This window comes from Fistularia commersonii, chromosome 5 (genome assembly GCF_037954325.1).
Source record: "Fistularia commersonii isolate RoL2024-O1a breed Wild chromosome 5, RoL_Fcom_v1.0, whole genome shotgun sequence".
In the NCBI taxonomy this organism is placed as follows: Eukaryota; Metazoa; Chordata; class Actinopteri; order Syngnathiformes; family Fistulariidae; genus Fistularia; species Fistularia commersonii.
In genome coordinates, this window is record NC_141288.1 from 18,468,703 (window position 1) to 18,481,660 (window position 12,958).

The window sequence follows — 12,958 nt, forward strand, 5'->3', positions numbered from 1 at the left end:
GCCGCATGTGTAGTTTGCCCAATATTTAGGAAAGCAGAGGTGAATCAAAAACAGGCCAAGATGTTCTGCCACAATTCATCATTCATAAAGATGGTAAAATTGAGAAGACACATACAAGGTTTTCACAAGGTTCACAAACACTCACACACACACACACACACACACACACACACACACACACACACATCCCTTCAGCTGTTCCAGGCAGTGAGTAATGAACCATGCGAGCTGCAGCTTCAAGAGTGCACGTTGGGAAATTGGCTTACGCCATCATTTTCACCTTGGATCCCTGTCCTCTGAATCCAGTTCCATCCCAGGGATTTTCCAGCCAACTCATGTTGAGTATTCAACCACATGCGGAAGAAAACTCACAATAAAATGACTACAGCGCCACCTAGTGGACAATCGCCGCAAGTGCAGTCATTTGGATTACAGATTTTTTTGGGGGGGGGGGATCAATTAGTGGTTTACTTATTTATATTTTTATTTTAACCTCAAGAAACGTATTGATTAAAAGACACTCTTTCAAAATAGGGGGGGGGGGGGATAGTTTTGAAAGATAATAACTGTTCGACAAAATAACGACGGTGGATTGTCGTTACCATAGCAACAGCGACACAGCCACACACAAATCACAGAAAGCTGTGATAGTAACGATTCACCTCCGCCCAGGTGGTTAGTTTCTAAAGACAGAAAAGTGGAAGGTAAAAACTGAAGAATTTTTAAAGGTAGGACAAAAAGCAAAATGCATGTTTGTTTGTTTTTCCTAATTCTTTTGTGTATAGTACGCTACTTTTTAAGCTACCTGTAAGCTAGCTAACATCTGCTTCAAGTCGGGTGTGAATCGTGATGTAACTCGATTTTAGACTGTACACACACACACACACACACACACACACACACACACACACACACACACACACTCACACTTCTGGGTTGTGAAATGGATTTTTAAAACTAAACCAAAACTAATGCATTAATCATTGCTCTCCTGTGAGAACCCTGCATCTGCATACATCTCCAGGTTTGAGAGCACTTAAAACACACTTTCCACCTACCTGACCCAAGAGATATTTGATAAAGTTAATTGTGGGCTGTTAATGAACAGAAAAGGTCACTGAATATATCAGAAAAACGGGACTGATTCAGAGGGGAAGGATAATGCAAATGCCAGTTCAAACAGGAAAGGGAGGTTGCTTAAGTAACAAGTGTGTATCACTGCTCATTTTCCCATCTTGACCTTGGAGGTTCAAGGTAAAATCGCAAAATACTTCCCATCCATTTATTTTGTTAACCCACTTACTTGCCGTCTCCCAGCACGCCTCATTGTAAAACTTGGACGAAAGGGGAATGGAGGAGGACACCTCAACGGCCGTAACATCTGATGCTTTGCAGTTGCTTCCTGATGCTGCTGATGTTCCAGCTCCTTCTGCTTTCCATTATTTAGATGAGGTAAGGCGGTCGTGACAAGACTCAGTTGTGACATTATTTCTGCAATAGTTTCAGTTTGTCACTTGTCATTTTTCTATTTACCCTCTAATAAATGTTTTCGAATGATTGTAAGGAGTAGTGATTTGATGTGCGTGATTAAAAACAGGATAGAAAAACAAAAACCAAGACGAGTGAAATAAAATGAGAAGGTATTTTATTATATTCCAGGAAAACCATTTTGGACTGTTAATAAATTAGGCCAATCAATCCAACATAACCATTGACTTCCTGTAGAGCATGGCGTTGTCACAAAACTACAAATGAATATAGGATGCCTGAAATTGCAAAAGAATGGCCATTCATGATTTTTATTTGTTAGTTTCATTATCATAACACAGTAAACAGTCACAGTTCAATCATTCATGATGATATGAATCCCATACTTTAATTTGATTACATATACACTTAATTAACCCATTTTTAATGGACAGTAATAGCAGTAAACTCCAGTTTTACCATCGTCGAGAGACCACGAATGCTGGATCAAATCACCCTAGTATTTAGAGTTTGGAACGCCAGTGAAATACTACTTTGCATGCTAAACATATACAATTTGTATACGTCCATTTTATCAGTTCTGCAAAAACAGGCGACGCTTTTGAAAGATGAGCAGGCATCGTTGTGGTTTAAAAAGGGCCCGGTATACACGTCAATGTACAACTTTATTTATATTATAAAAAGTGCATATGTTTTGGCATGACTATTTAACATGTATGATAGAAAAGATCAACATTATACACAAAAAGCATACATACAGCCACTATGAATGGGCACAATAATGCTCAATCTCTACCATAGCTCAAATATCAACAATCATATGTTCTTTTACTGTATGTATATATAAAGGCTGTCATTCCATACAAAATGAAAATAAATACTGTACACGTTCTTAAATTGAACCCTCTCTTCCTGCATTCATCTCATTCACAGTGTGTTTATATATAGAATGGAATAAGTGATGCAATACAGTTTTCTAACAGTGAGTAGCAGTATTGTACAAATAATGAGTCAAACTTTTTTTAAGAAGGAAACTGGTTTATGACATCAATAGATGTGCAGCATCAGTAGTAGCTTGTGCACCAAGAGCTATGGGTGGAAAAACAATTGAAAATGTTTTTTTTTTTTCTTGCTGCAGTGTCCAGCTTCGTGGCCACTTTCAAGTCAAATTTATGAAAGCGTAAATACCGCACAAGGGACTTGGGTAAGCCCCAACGCCCCTGACAAATTGATCTCCAGCTGCAATGTTCTGCGTTGTACTGGATAATTGTACATTAGAAAAGTGTCTTGGTACAATTAAATGAATGACACAGAAGCGATGTCCTTTAGCACAGCAAACCAAAACGGGTGCCGTGTATCACTGCTCATAGGGTCCGGCTGTGTGTGACCCCAGCATGAAGCCGTAGCCAGTGCGACCACTTTAAAAAGTGTGTCATCAGCTCTCGCGCATCTCACTTGAGTGGCTGCTGTTAATTATGAAACCATTTAGAGCAGAGAAAATGATAGCTCATTAGTTTTACTACTGCTGTGTGCTATGCTGTGTCTCGGCTAGTTTTATAGCACGAGGCAGCAGGGCAGAAAGTGGTGAAATGTCAGAGAAATGGTGAAAAATCTCTCCCAGTAACCCTCCATATAACTTTATTGTCCTTGCAGGGGGCTGGCCTTTACACTGCTTGTGCGGTAATTTTTATTAGTCCTTCATTGTTCATAGTCCATTGTTCTTTATTGTCATCATTTTAATCCAACATTTTCAAGGCCACATACACCACAACTAATAGCGCCGTTATTTTTTTTCCACTATTATTTTGTTATCACTGTATTCAAACTGTCTACAGGGTTTGTAGTCTTATATTATTTTGGCATAAATGTGTGCAAATGCATGACTATTTTCGTGTGTGTCTGCGTCTACGGTTCACCCCCCATTCATCTCTCCATCAAGACTGTTTACCTGTCCTCTTAAGGAGCATAACTTTTGGGCCGTATCATCATCTTGACGGTTTTGAAGGCCTGCCTGTAGTTGGTGGGGTAGTACTCTGTTGACATGTTGTGCCACGTTCCCCAGAAGATACCATTCCTGACTCCCTTGTACCTTTTGTGATAATACTTCCCGTTGAGGTTGGCCGACATGCAGGCATCAAACCACCAGCCGGAGCTGTAATAGGCGCCGCAATTTCCAGAGGGGTACATGTCATTGTCACGGTCGGGCGTGGAGAAGAATTTCTGGTCGTGGTTGAAGTTCTTGTTGAAGCTGATGGCGTTCCCAGCAGTCCCACTGTGAGGACACAATGATGTATCAGCTCTCACGCTCGATCTCAATATGCAGTATGTACTACAAATGTGTGTGTGTGAAGGGAGGGGCAGGGTGTTATAGCAATATATGTGGATGGCAAACCTACGACACGATGACAAATTTGATTTTTTTAAGGTATGCAAAATGTGATATGTGTCTCACACAACCATTTCCCGCAGAGTTTGATGTAATATTTCATTTTTCCACGTGCATTCCCAGCCAATTCTCAAGTAGATATGAACAGATCGTCCAGCAGCCCAAGATGCATGCAAGAATAGAAACGTATATTTCACCTGTATCCACTGATAGACAGCCGGTAGCGTAAGAACTCATTGGCCACGTAGAACTGGTCATATTTTGCATATTCTCGCACACCTTCGAAGTCCTCCAGCTCAATTCGCAGGACCATGTCTTTGGCCTTTGTCAGCAGATGGATGTGGTCATTGCCCAGCCAGAATTCACCTCTTCAGTAGAAGAAAAAGGAACAATAAAAGGGAAAAAAGAAGGGATGGAGATTATGAACAGGCTCATATATTTGTTCACTTGTAGAGAGCGAGTAGATACAGTAACTCAGTCTGAATTTATTTATCCCCATGGAGAGAGATCGAAGGAGGAGAGCGCTGTGAAAGTAAATGAAGGACAAGAGGGGACATTATTCTCTCAATGTGGGGGTATTGGGGGATTTGTAGGTTGAGCTATCCATCAGCCATGGGTAATTCTCCCCGTATACGTCCGACAAACACGTGGAGAGCAAAGACAATGAACTGAAATTTTGAAATCCAGTCAAAGTCAAGGCACCGTTATAAAACGGTGTGAAATGGCTTCCTCTTTGCCGTTTCATAACTAAAAAGATCCTTTCATACATAAAAGATATGTTTGAAGATTTAAGGAAACAGTTTGTTTTGACAGTTTTTTTTTTTTTTTGTTTGTTTTGTACAGGAAATGTCAAATGCCTGTTAAAAAAACCTTGAACTTTCATTCCTTCTCCCTCCTTAAAAAAAAAAAAAAGAAAAAAAAAAGACAGAATCTGTGATTATGCAAATGAGATGAAACTCTTAATATTTTACTGCTAGAGGCAAGATGTCTGCCGGTTTGCTGTAAAGTCAATATATGAGCACGGAATGGTTCAAGTTCTCGCATATAGTCTCCTATTGGACTCACAAATTGCTGCTTTCATGCTGAAATATCATGCGCTGTCATAAATCTGTGAAATTGTCACCCTTTACGTCCGTCTGTAGGTTTTACACATATAATTCCCGACCAAGACAGTATTAACCGCAGCTTGTGACTAATCTTGTATTCAGGCTTTTTTGGTACAGGGAGTGAATTCATTTCAGTTTGCAAGTTCATGCTCCCTTCAAAATGTTGTCATTTTTTATTGAGAATATTGCTATTGTGGTTTCATCAAATTCCCTTCCCTCATTGAAAGGAAGGTGGATAATCAGCAGCGGCGGGAACAGGTGTGCACGTCGGGTGCAAACAGCGAGGCTGAGCTCTCGACTTGTCAAAGGAAGGGCGAACCAATTCTAATGCAAATGTCTTTCAGTTAAAGTTAGCGCACTCGTGGATTTGCATGGCTGCCCATTGATAAATTGTGCTTGTCAGCAGTTATGTATGAACTGTGAGTTAATAGCCCTGTTTCTTCTTGTGTATTTATTGCGGGACCTAAAAAATATAGGACGTGTCAACCTGCGCCAACAGAATGGAAGCACTTAAAACGGAGGCATCTTTTTTGTGTATCCCCACCTTTTCTTCAGCCTTTTTCAAGCTATTTATCACTTTATTGTGCCTTTTTAGAAATTTGATATATCGCTCCTTTTTTTTTTTTTTTTCTTTTTTTTTTTGGTTCGAATATATTCGTTCGCAAAATTGATAAAATCTTCACGGTAATGATCTTTTATTTGCACGGTAGTCCTATTGGATCTTTTTTTTGTCTGTACAAGGTGTAACCGGGTGAATATTTTTCGTTGCCTTCACCAGCAGTCTCTGAGCAGGGGGCAACTAAAATCAATCTTAAATTGAAAATGGCAAAGATTTTGATAAATCATTAAGGCAGGCTTGCTTATATCTTTTGGCTAGTTGTAGACTAGTTGTAAAGATATACTACAGATATTAAACGTGTGCAGAGTAAAATGAGAACGACTCACTTTAACCGTCATGGCAGGCGGTAGAGTCTCGTGAACCTCCGACATGGAGACATTTTGACAGAATGTATGTCTATAAAAGAAAATTGATTTTGAATACCTGAGGTTTCCGAAGCCCTTCTTATACTCGGCCCAGGTGCGATTGAAGCTGACAGACCCGTCAAGTCGCTGCTGTATTACAGTCCAGCCGCCCCCGAAAGACTCCATGTCACACAAGACGTCAAATGAGCCGTTGCGGAGATCAGGGGTGACGCTGTAAATGCCGTTCTTCTTTTCAGGCACGTGGTAGTCGGAGCAGTCCCGCAGGTTTAACATGACCTCTGGGAGACAGGTAGAAAAAGGGAAATGTCGAGGGGATCGTTTTAAAGGCAATGCGTTCCGTCATCTTTTCACTTCGTTCTCGCGTTTTAGTTTCCGCTCAGCCACGAGACCGGAGCAGAAACGGCACCGGAGGCCGGGAACGGCTGAAGAAAGGACAGAAAATTAGTTAGAGGCAAGTCAACTTTGAAACATAACTGGAGGTTTTCATTTCCGCATTAATCTCGAGGCCAGACTATTGAAGCGCAGAATTGTTCAAACGTGACCTGTCTGGAAGTCGGTTCCCGTACACTTTACAAACACTTCCAATTGGAGTTTTTCTTGAAACCTAAAGCGGGGGGGAGGAGGGGGGGGGTCCACAGTGTCCTATTTATCAGTAACTACCGTCTTCAGCGTTTCCAGTACATTCACGTCCGCCTGTCCCTTTTCTTCTCAACACGCTGTCCTCTATCGCGTTGAGAGCGACGGCTCTAACATGAAAGACAGTGATTGAAAGGACGAAGGTTTTAAGAGAGGATAAAAGTCAGTGACCTTCCCCGATGCTGCACCGCAGGCGCATTTCACCTAACTTTCTCAGACTCGGCCCTCTATCTCTTTTTGTACCTGCCCGCTTGCTCCCCTGTGTTGCTCTGCGTGCAGCTCTATAGTAGTCTGTTGTGCGTTGACCGACCCAAACCAAAGACTAAAAGCTTCTGCCAGTTAGCATTTAGAAAATGAAAAGAACAGACTTGTCAAAACGTGGGAAAGTGTAAAACTGGATTAGTGAGGCCCTGCACTTTTCAGTAAGTGGGACCTAAATCATGGTGACACTGGGCAGGCAGCGTGTGGACCCCTTCTGAATATTCTGTGACCGACTCTTATTTCTGATACGGTTTTATTCTACCGCTTATCAGTTGTCCGATAGCGTAGGGACACAGACGGTTGAAGGTTTATGGGAAGGCGAGAGACAAATCAAGAATATTTAGGAGTGAAAAGACATCGGCATTGCTGTTTTTAGAAAGAAAACGCAATTACGTGACTACCACTCAAATTGCCGGTTACTGTTTTTCTTTATCGAACTTAACTGGTGTCTTAGCAGTATTTAAAGATGATGAAAATAGAGCTAGGCTCGACCAATGAAACTGGTGAATAGCCCTAAAGCCAATCGTTACGGATGATTTATATCTTATCATATGAGAGAGACTGCGATTTATGGTAAGAAAGATGATGTTGATTTAGCGTTTAGTCTAATGTCAGAAAGACGTTAAGATGGAATGACAAAAAATGTCAGTTTCACCGAGGAAATATTTCAATCTAACTTCAAAAAGATGACGTCTAATGATCAAGGAGATGAAGATTTTACTCCGAAAAGAGCTCAGTTTGACATTTCAAATATGATCATCTGAAAGACTGTAAAATGAACATCAGAAAAACGCCGATTTATTGTCGAAAGCTAAAGTGCGAAAGAACTCACTGTCTTCTACTTTCGCTGTTAAATTACACGGAATGCCGTGGGCACAAAACGGCAGGGAGGTCAACTTTTGTCCTTGTCACGTTCACAGTTCTGCCCGCATTTGGCATTCAAAGTATTGACCTGTAAATTCTATCAGTGTCTCCTTCACATGAAGTGTGTGAGACTGTAGTATCTCCACTTTACATTCTGCTCTCCATCTGTCTGCCCGGTCCTCTCGGTGTCCCGAGACGGACAAAAGCCATCTCATCTCTTCTCACCCTGGCTCTGTGCCTGACCTAAATAATTCTTATATCAGTTACATGTTGCCAAAATCGCTGCCGGCCAATGGGCTTTCTGACTATCAAGGTGGCTGTTAAGTTAATGACTTATTGGTTTGCCAGTGGGTTTGTCTTGCGCTTTGCATGCCGTTTGCATCTAGAGGTCTTCTGTCTAACAATATGATGAGTCAGATGAATGACAAGTGACAACTTGACTGCATCACTTCCTGTTTGACAGGCTGTAGCTGGAAAGATGAGCGACACAGAAGGAATACGGCGCCGTCGTTGACGAAAAATGCCTTTTGACAACTTGTCTCCATGCAAGAGGAGCGCAGAAGGAAATGCGTTTGGAGTGATTGTGCTCTTTCCCTCTCAAACTGCTTAAACGGGGAATCCGAAGTATCTGAAAGTTTGACTTAAAAGTTCGACTTAAAACAATAAAACGGCGACTCCCTTCCTCCTCATAGCTTTTGTCACAACAGTGCAGATAAACAGATATGGACGAAGAGGGGGGGGGGGGGGGAGCCTGGGGGAGCCATTTTCTTCGTTTATGATAGAGTTAATGTAGCTGAACCATAACATGAATTGATGTCATTTTACCTCAAGGCCCTAATACATCTTGCAGGAGTGAGAAAATAAAGATTGTCCTGGCAGCGGGGAGGAGAATTGGCAAAGTGGTTGGTGAAATAAATGCGCTGTGAATTGTAAATGATGAAGCAACTCGAGGAAGCCGCTATTATCAGCCCCTCTCGCAGTTGTAATTACATTTCTACATTGGCTTTGGGTTATAATGTCTTACAGAGTATTGTGTAGCCATAGCCGCACAAATATCATCCGTTTATTTCAGTTTGATTCATACTTGATAAACCTTTTTAAACCCCACCACGCGTCTGAGTTGTTTACATTCAGTCTATAGTTCGCCAAAACATTGCCCCTGGAAAATATACTTAGACTGGAGCCACTAAGCGTTTGACACCCTTTTAAGAATTTGCAAAATATTCTCCCTTGGAGGACCTTATTAATCAAAGCATGTATTATTTGAGGAGGGTCGGACTGGAGTAAGGGAAGTTTTGCTAAATGATATGAAATGTTCTATTTATGCAATTGTGTTTCATTCCAAAGTGATAAACAACATTTTTATGCAGCCATATTTTAGAGCCATTACCTAATATATTGACAGACGTAACTTTTTATTCCTCCTCCTTTTGGATTCACTTTTGGACAACCTCGTGAATGATTCCCCAACTTGTGGTCAAATAATTAGCTGGTTCTTAAGCTTAACATGACAGATTGATGGTGAAAGACAAGTGTTACTGACCCCGCCTGCCAGCCATGACTAATGTTAGCAAAGCTGCCTGCATTACTTCTCGTGTTGTTGGCAAGAGATAATGAGAATTAGTCGTTTTATGCAGGAATGAGCACTCAAGAGCATGACCTCCAGAGTAAGAGAGGTACGGGGGAGAGGCAGACAGAGACAGAGGAAAGGCACCAGGAAAGTGGATTAGAGGAGAAGGAAGAACGAGAGTCAGGACGTGAGAAAAAACACGTGTTAAACAGGCAAGAAATTAAAACGCGATGCAGACGCGTGCTCAGTGTAAACACTAGAGTGTGCAAAGAGTGCAGATTTCGAAGAGTTTGAAGGAGAAAAATGCAAGTTTTGGGGAGGGAGGGGGGCAAAAATCCACAGAAAGAGAAAGCCAGGATTCCCTTCACACCCCTCTGCCAGCTAATCTACTTAGAAATAAGCTTGCATCTGCTTCCCACATAAAAGCCACCGTATATTGTCACATTCTCTTTCATTCATGAAATATAAGGATGAAATTCGGTTTCTGACCCAAAATTGCCCCGCATTTCAACTGTGCCTTCATCCCCGTAAGTCTTTGCATCAGTGTAAAGAAGAATATTGTTAAGCTTAGCCCCTTCTTATTGATATAATTTGATTCCACTCTGCATAACCTCATAACTCTCCGGGTTTCCTCTTAACAGAATTGAACCTGATGTGAAGCACATTCCTCCAAACTCTCTAGTAGTAATGCTTATGCGTATGGAGAAGCGGAATGTCTGTGCACTTGAATCAGTTATATAATATGTAATTTGTACATGACCTTAGCTGTCATATTGGCTCAATGTTCTACCGCGTGACCTCAGTCGAAAAGTATTCTACTGTTTCGAGGCTCAGATGAAGTAATGTATTTTTAACTTATAGCTGATATTCGATATACTCCCGGACACTTTTGTTTTTCAAGACCACGGGCAGATCCTCGATCTCGAGTCCACGAGAAAGTACCCCGAAATACTCAGTTTTTCATGTCGCATGAATAAAAAAACGTGAGCTGTAGACAAAATCCTTGTCAGCAAAGTGGATTTCATTTCCCCTTTCTCTGGAATTAAGGCGCTGTAGTGTCAAGACATCCACCCTGGCTTGGGCTACTTGTCATGACCAAAGCTGAGCACTTCTGTTTTAGCATAAGTGAATATTAACCTCGCCAAGAAATGACCCGAGATAATCAAGATTCATGCTACCAGGGAGGCATCTTTGGAAAAAAAAAAAGCAGTAAAATACACAGTTTACAGCAGGAGGGGGTTTAAAACCCAAAGTAGTCCAAGTAGAAATTTGAAAGCGAACAAAATGTAAAACATGAAGATACAAGGTTTAAAGCACTATCATGCTTCCGGGCTAATTTGGGGGAAATAACACTTACGGTGAGCGAGCGTCCCGGTGGCACAATGTGACGTGCAGCTGGAGCTTAGCTTGTTGACCACTCCGGTGATGTTCTCCACCCGTCTGTCCACCATGGCTTGCACGTTGTCCATGTTGAGCAGGTTTAGGCCCTCCAGACGACCCTGCAGAGCTGTAATCTGGCCCCTGGCATTGCGCAGGCTGGCTGACATCCTATTGAGCTTCACCTGGGAAGGAACAGAGCAGTGGAGGGAAATTTATTCTGCACTCAGACTACAAAGAAGGTGGATTATAGACGTCACCGGCATCCTTCATTGTTCATCGTCAATTTGAATTTCAGAATTGAGAGAGCTGGTGTGAGGTTTGGCCGTCGGCCAGAGCTGCCGCGAGAGTCAGCAAGCCGAACCAACGGTGCAAAAATTTAGCGCCATTCGGAAGGTGTCTAATGATAAGTCCCTGCTCTGTATACAGAAGCAGGAATTCTCTGGTGGTTCTGCGCCTGGTCTTCTTAGGTCTTTCGACATTTCGGTTTACATTCCACATAGCTACATATCTTATACCGAATTGACTCACTTTCCCCAATACCGTATTAGTTTGTTGTTGGTTTGGGATGACAGAGGAATGTTTCTCTATTTTGTAATCTTTTTTTTTTTTTTTTTAATTTGTGGTCATCAAGGCTTCCCAGATTAAGATTTGGCTTTAACTTTAATCGACTTTGCGATTTTGCTTGATCCAAGACATCTAAATCGCCGGTTGAGGGGTTCATTTTTTGCATTCAAATGTCTTCATAGTTTTAAAAAGCCTCTTACCTGCATTTCCTGCATTGAACTAGGACTTGGTGAGATCTTCTCCGGCAAATGTCCCGTGCTGTCCAAAGTAGCTCCAGGGACCATCCTGTTCTCCTCTTGGCTGGTCCCCGCTTGCGCCTCTTGTCCTGTCTGGTCTGGTCCTGCTCCCTGATTCGAAAGCTGCGCCTGTCCCTGGTCAGCTTGCTGATGTGTAAAAACCTCATTGCCCCGTGCGCCGCGGCAGTCCTGGCACCCGCTCTTCAGCTTGTTCACCACCTCCTTCAGGTTCTGCAGTTCCTTCATTGTCTTCTCCAGGAGCCTGAACTGCTTGGGGAGATGAATGGTGAGAGGAGGCAGGGCGAGCTGGTACGGGCAGTCCTCCCCCTCATCTGCCCCGGCCCCGGAGCTCCCGCATTGGCCCGAGGGTCTCAGCTTTATGGGGCAGGAGGCGCCGGTCCCGGAGTCAGATCCCAAAGTGTACGGTCCTCTGGCGTCCCATCTCTGGTGGGAATTCACCTGGAAGTCCGCTGCACTGCTGGCGTGTTGTTCCAAGGTGGCGGTGAGCAGGAGACAGGCACAAACGCAAAGCACGGTTCTCCTCATTTTCTTGTGAGCGAGATTTGGAAAAGAGAAATAAATGTGTCTACAAGAGCCCGCAACTGCCTGAGGTATGAACTTCACAAGAGCATGTGCGTCCGATCTGGTTGTCTATCTCAGTACAGTAGTATGTAAATGTGTGTGCAGTAACCTACTGGAACGAGAGTGTGCGGATGTGTGTGTGTGAGCGCAGCCCGCAGGAGGGAGAGAGTGCAGGCGAACTGCTGCTTTCTCAGATAGCTGTGTCATTAATATCAGGACGAGCGAGTGAGAGAGAGGTGGAGAAAGGAGGTGAGGGAAGGAGGCTGAGTCGGGAGGGGCGGCACTATTGCGTAATGCAAATCACCATATCAGGAGCGTCGTAAAAAAAAACACGGAGGTTCAGACAGATATAATGAGTATAGGGGAGGGAGGAAGGAAGGTTTTTTTTTTTTTTGTCCAGGTTTTTTTTTTTTTTTTTCTTTTAACTTGCAGTCTGTTCAGGGTGATGTTCTCTTTTACTCTGAACACTGCTCATTTCCCGTAATAACAAAATGACTCAGTGCTGAGGAACTATTCCACTTGTTTTTCATTCTTTACTGTATTTGTTGTTTTTTTTACATTCAAGCAATGGTTCCCAGACCAGGTAAAGTTGCTTACTCAACTCATACATTTCAAATGAGCTTTCCTTGGACATGAGTATATTTCATCAAATGTACACTGCTCAAAAAAATAAAGGGAACACTTAAAAAACACATCCTAGATCTAAATGAATGAAATATTCTTATGAAATACTTTGGTCTTTACACAGTTGAATGTGCTTACAACAAAATCACACAAAAATGATCAATGGAAATCAATTGCATCAACCCATGGAGGTCTGGATTAGGAATCACACTCAAAATTAAAGTGTAAAAACAAACTCCAGGCTGATCCAACTTTGATGTAATGTCCTTAAAACAAG

At 42.3% G+C, this 12,958-nt stretch overlaps 1 protein-coding gene across 1 annotated transcript; it reads right to left on the reverse strand.

The window, feature by feature from the left end:
- Positions 1–1,628: 1,628 nt before the first annotated feature.
- Positions 1,629–12,267, reverse strand: fgl2a (fibrinogen-like 2a). Its single transcript, XM_086147132.1, has 5 exons — positions 11,440–12,267; positions 10,653–10,857; positions 6,023–6,242; positions 4,072–4,242; positions 1,629–3,760 (listed from the first exon to the last, which is right to left on the reverse strand). Exons 1-5 carry the CDS (start codon positions 12,019–12,021, stop codon positions 3,445–3,447), a joined length of 1,494 nt encoding a protein of 497 aa, XP_086003258.1. The 5' UTR covers positions 12,022–12,267; the 3' UTR covers positions 1,629–3,444.
- Positions 12,268–12,958: the final 691 nt, after the last annotated feature.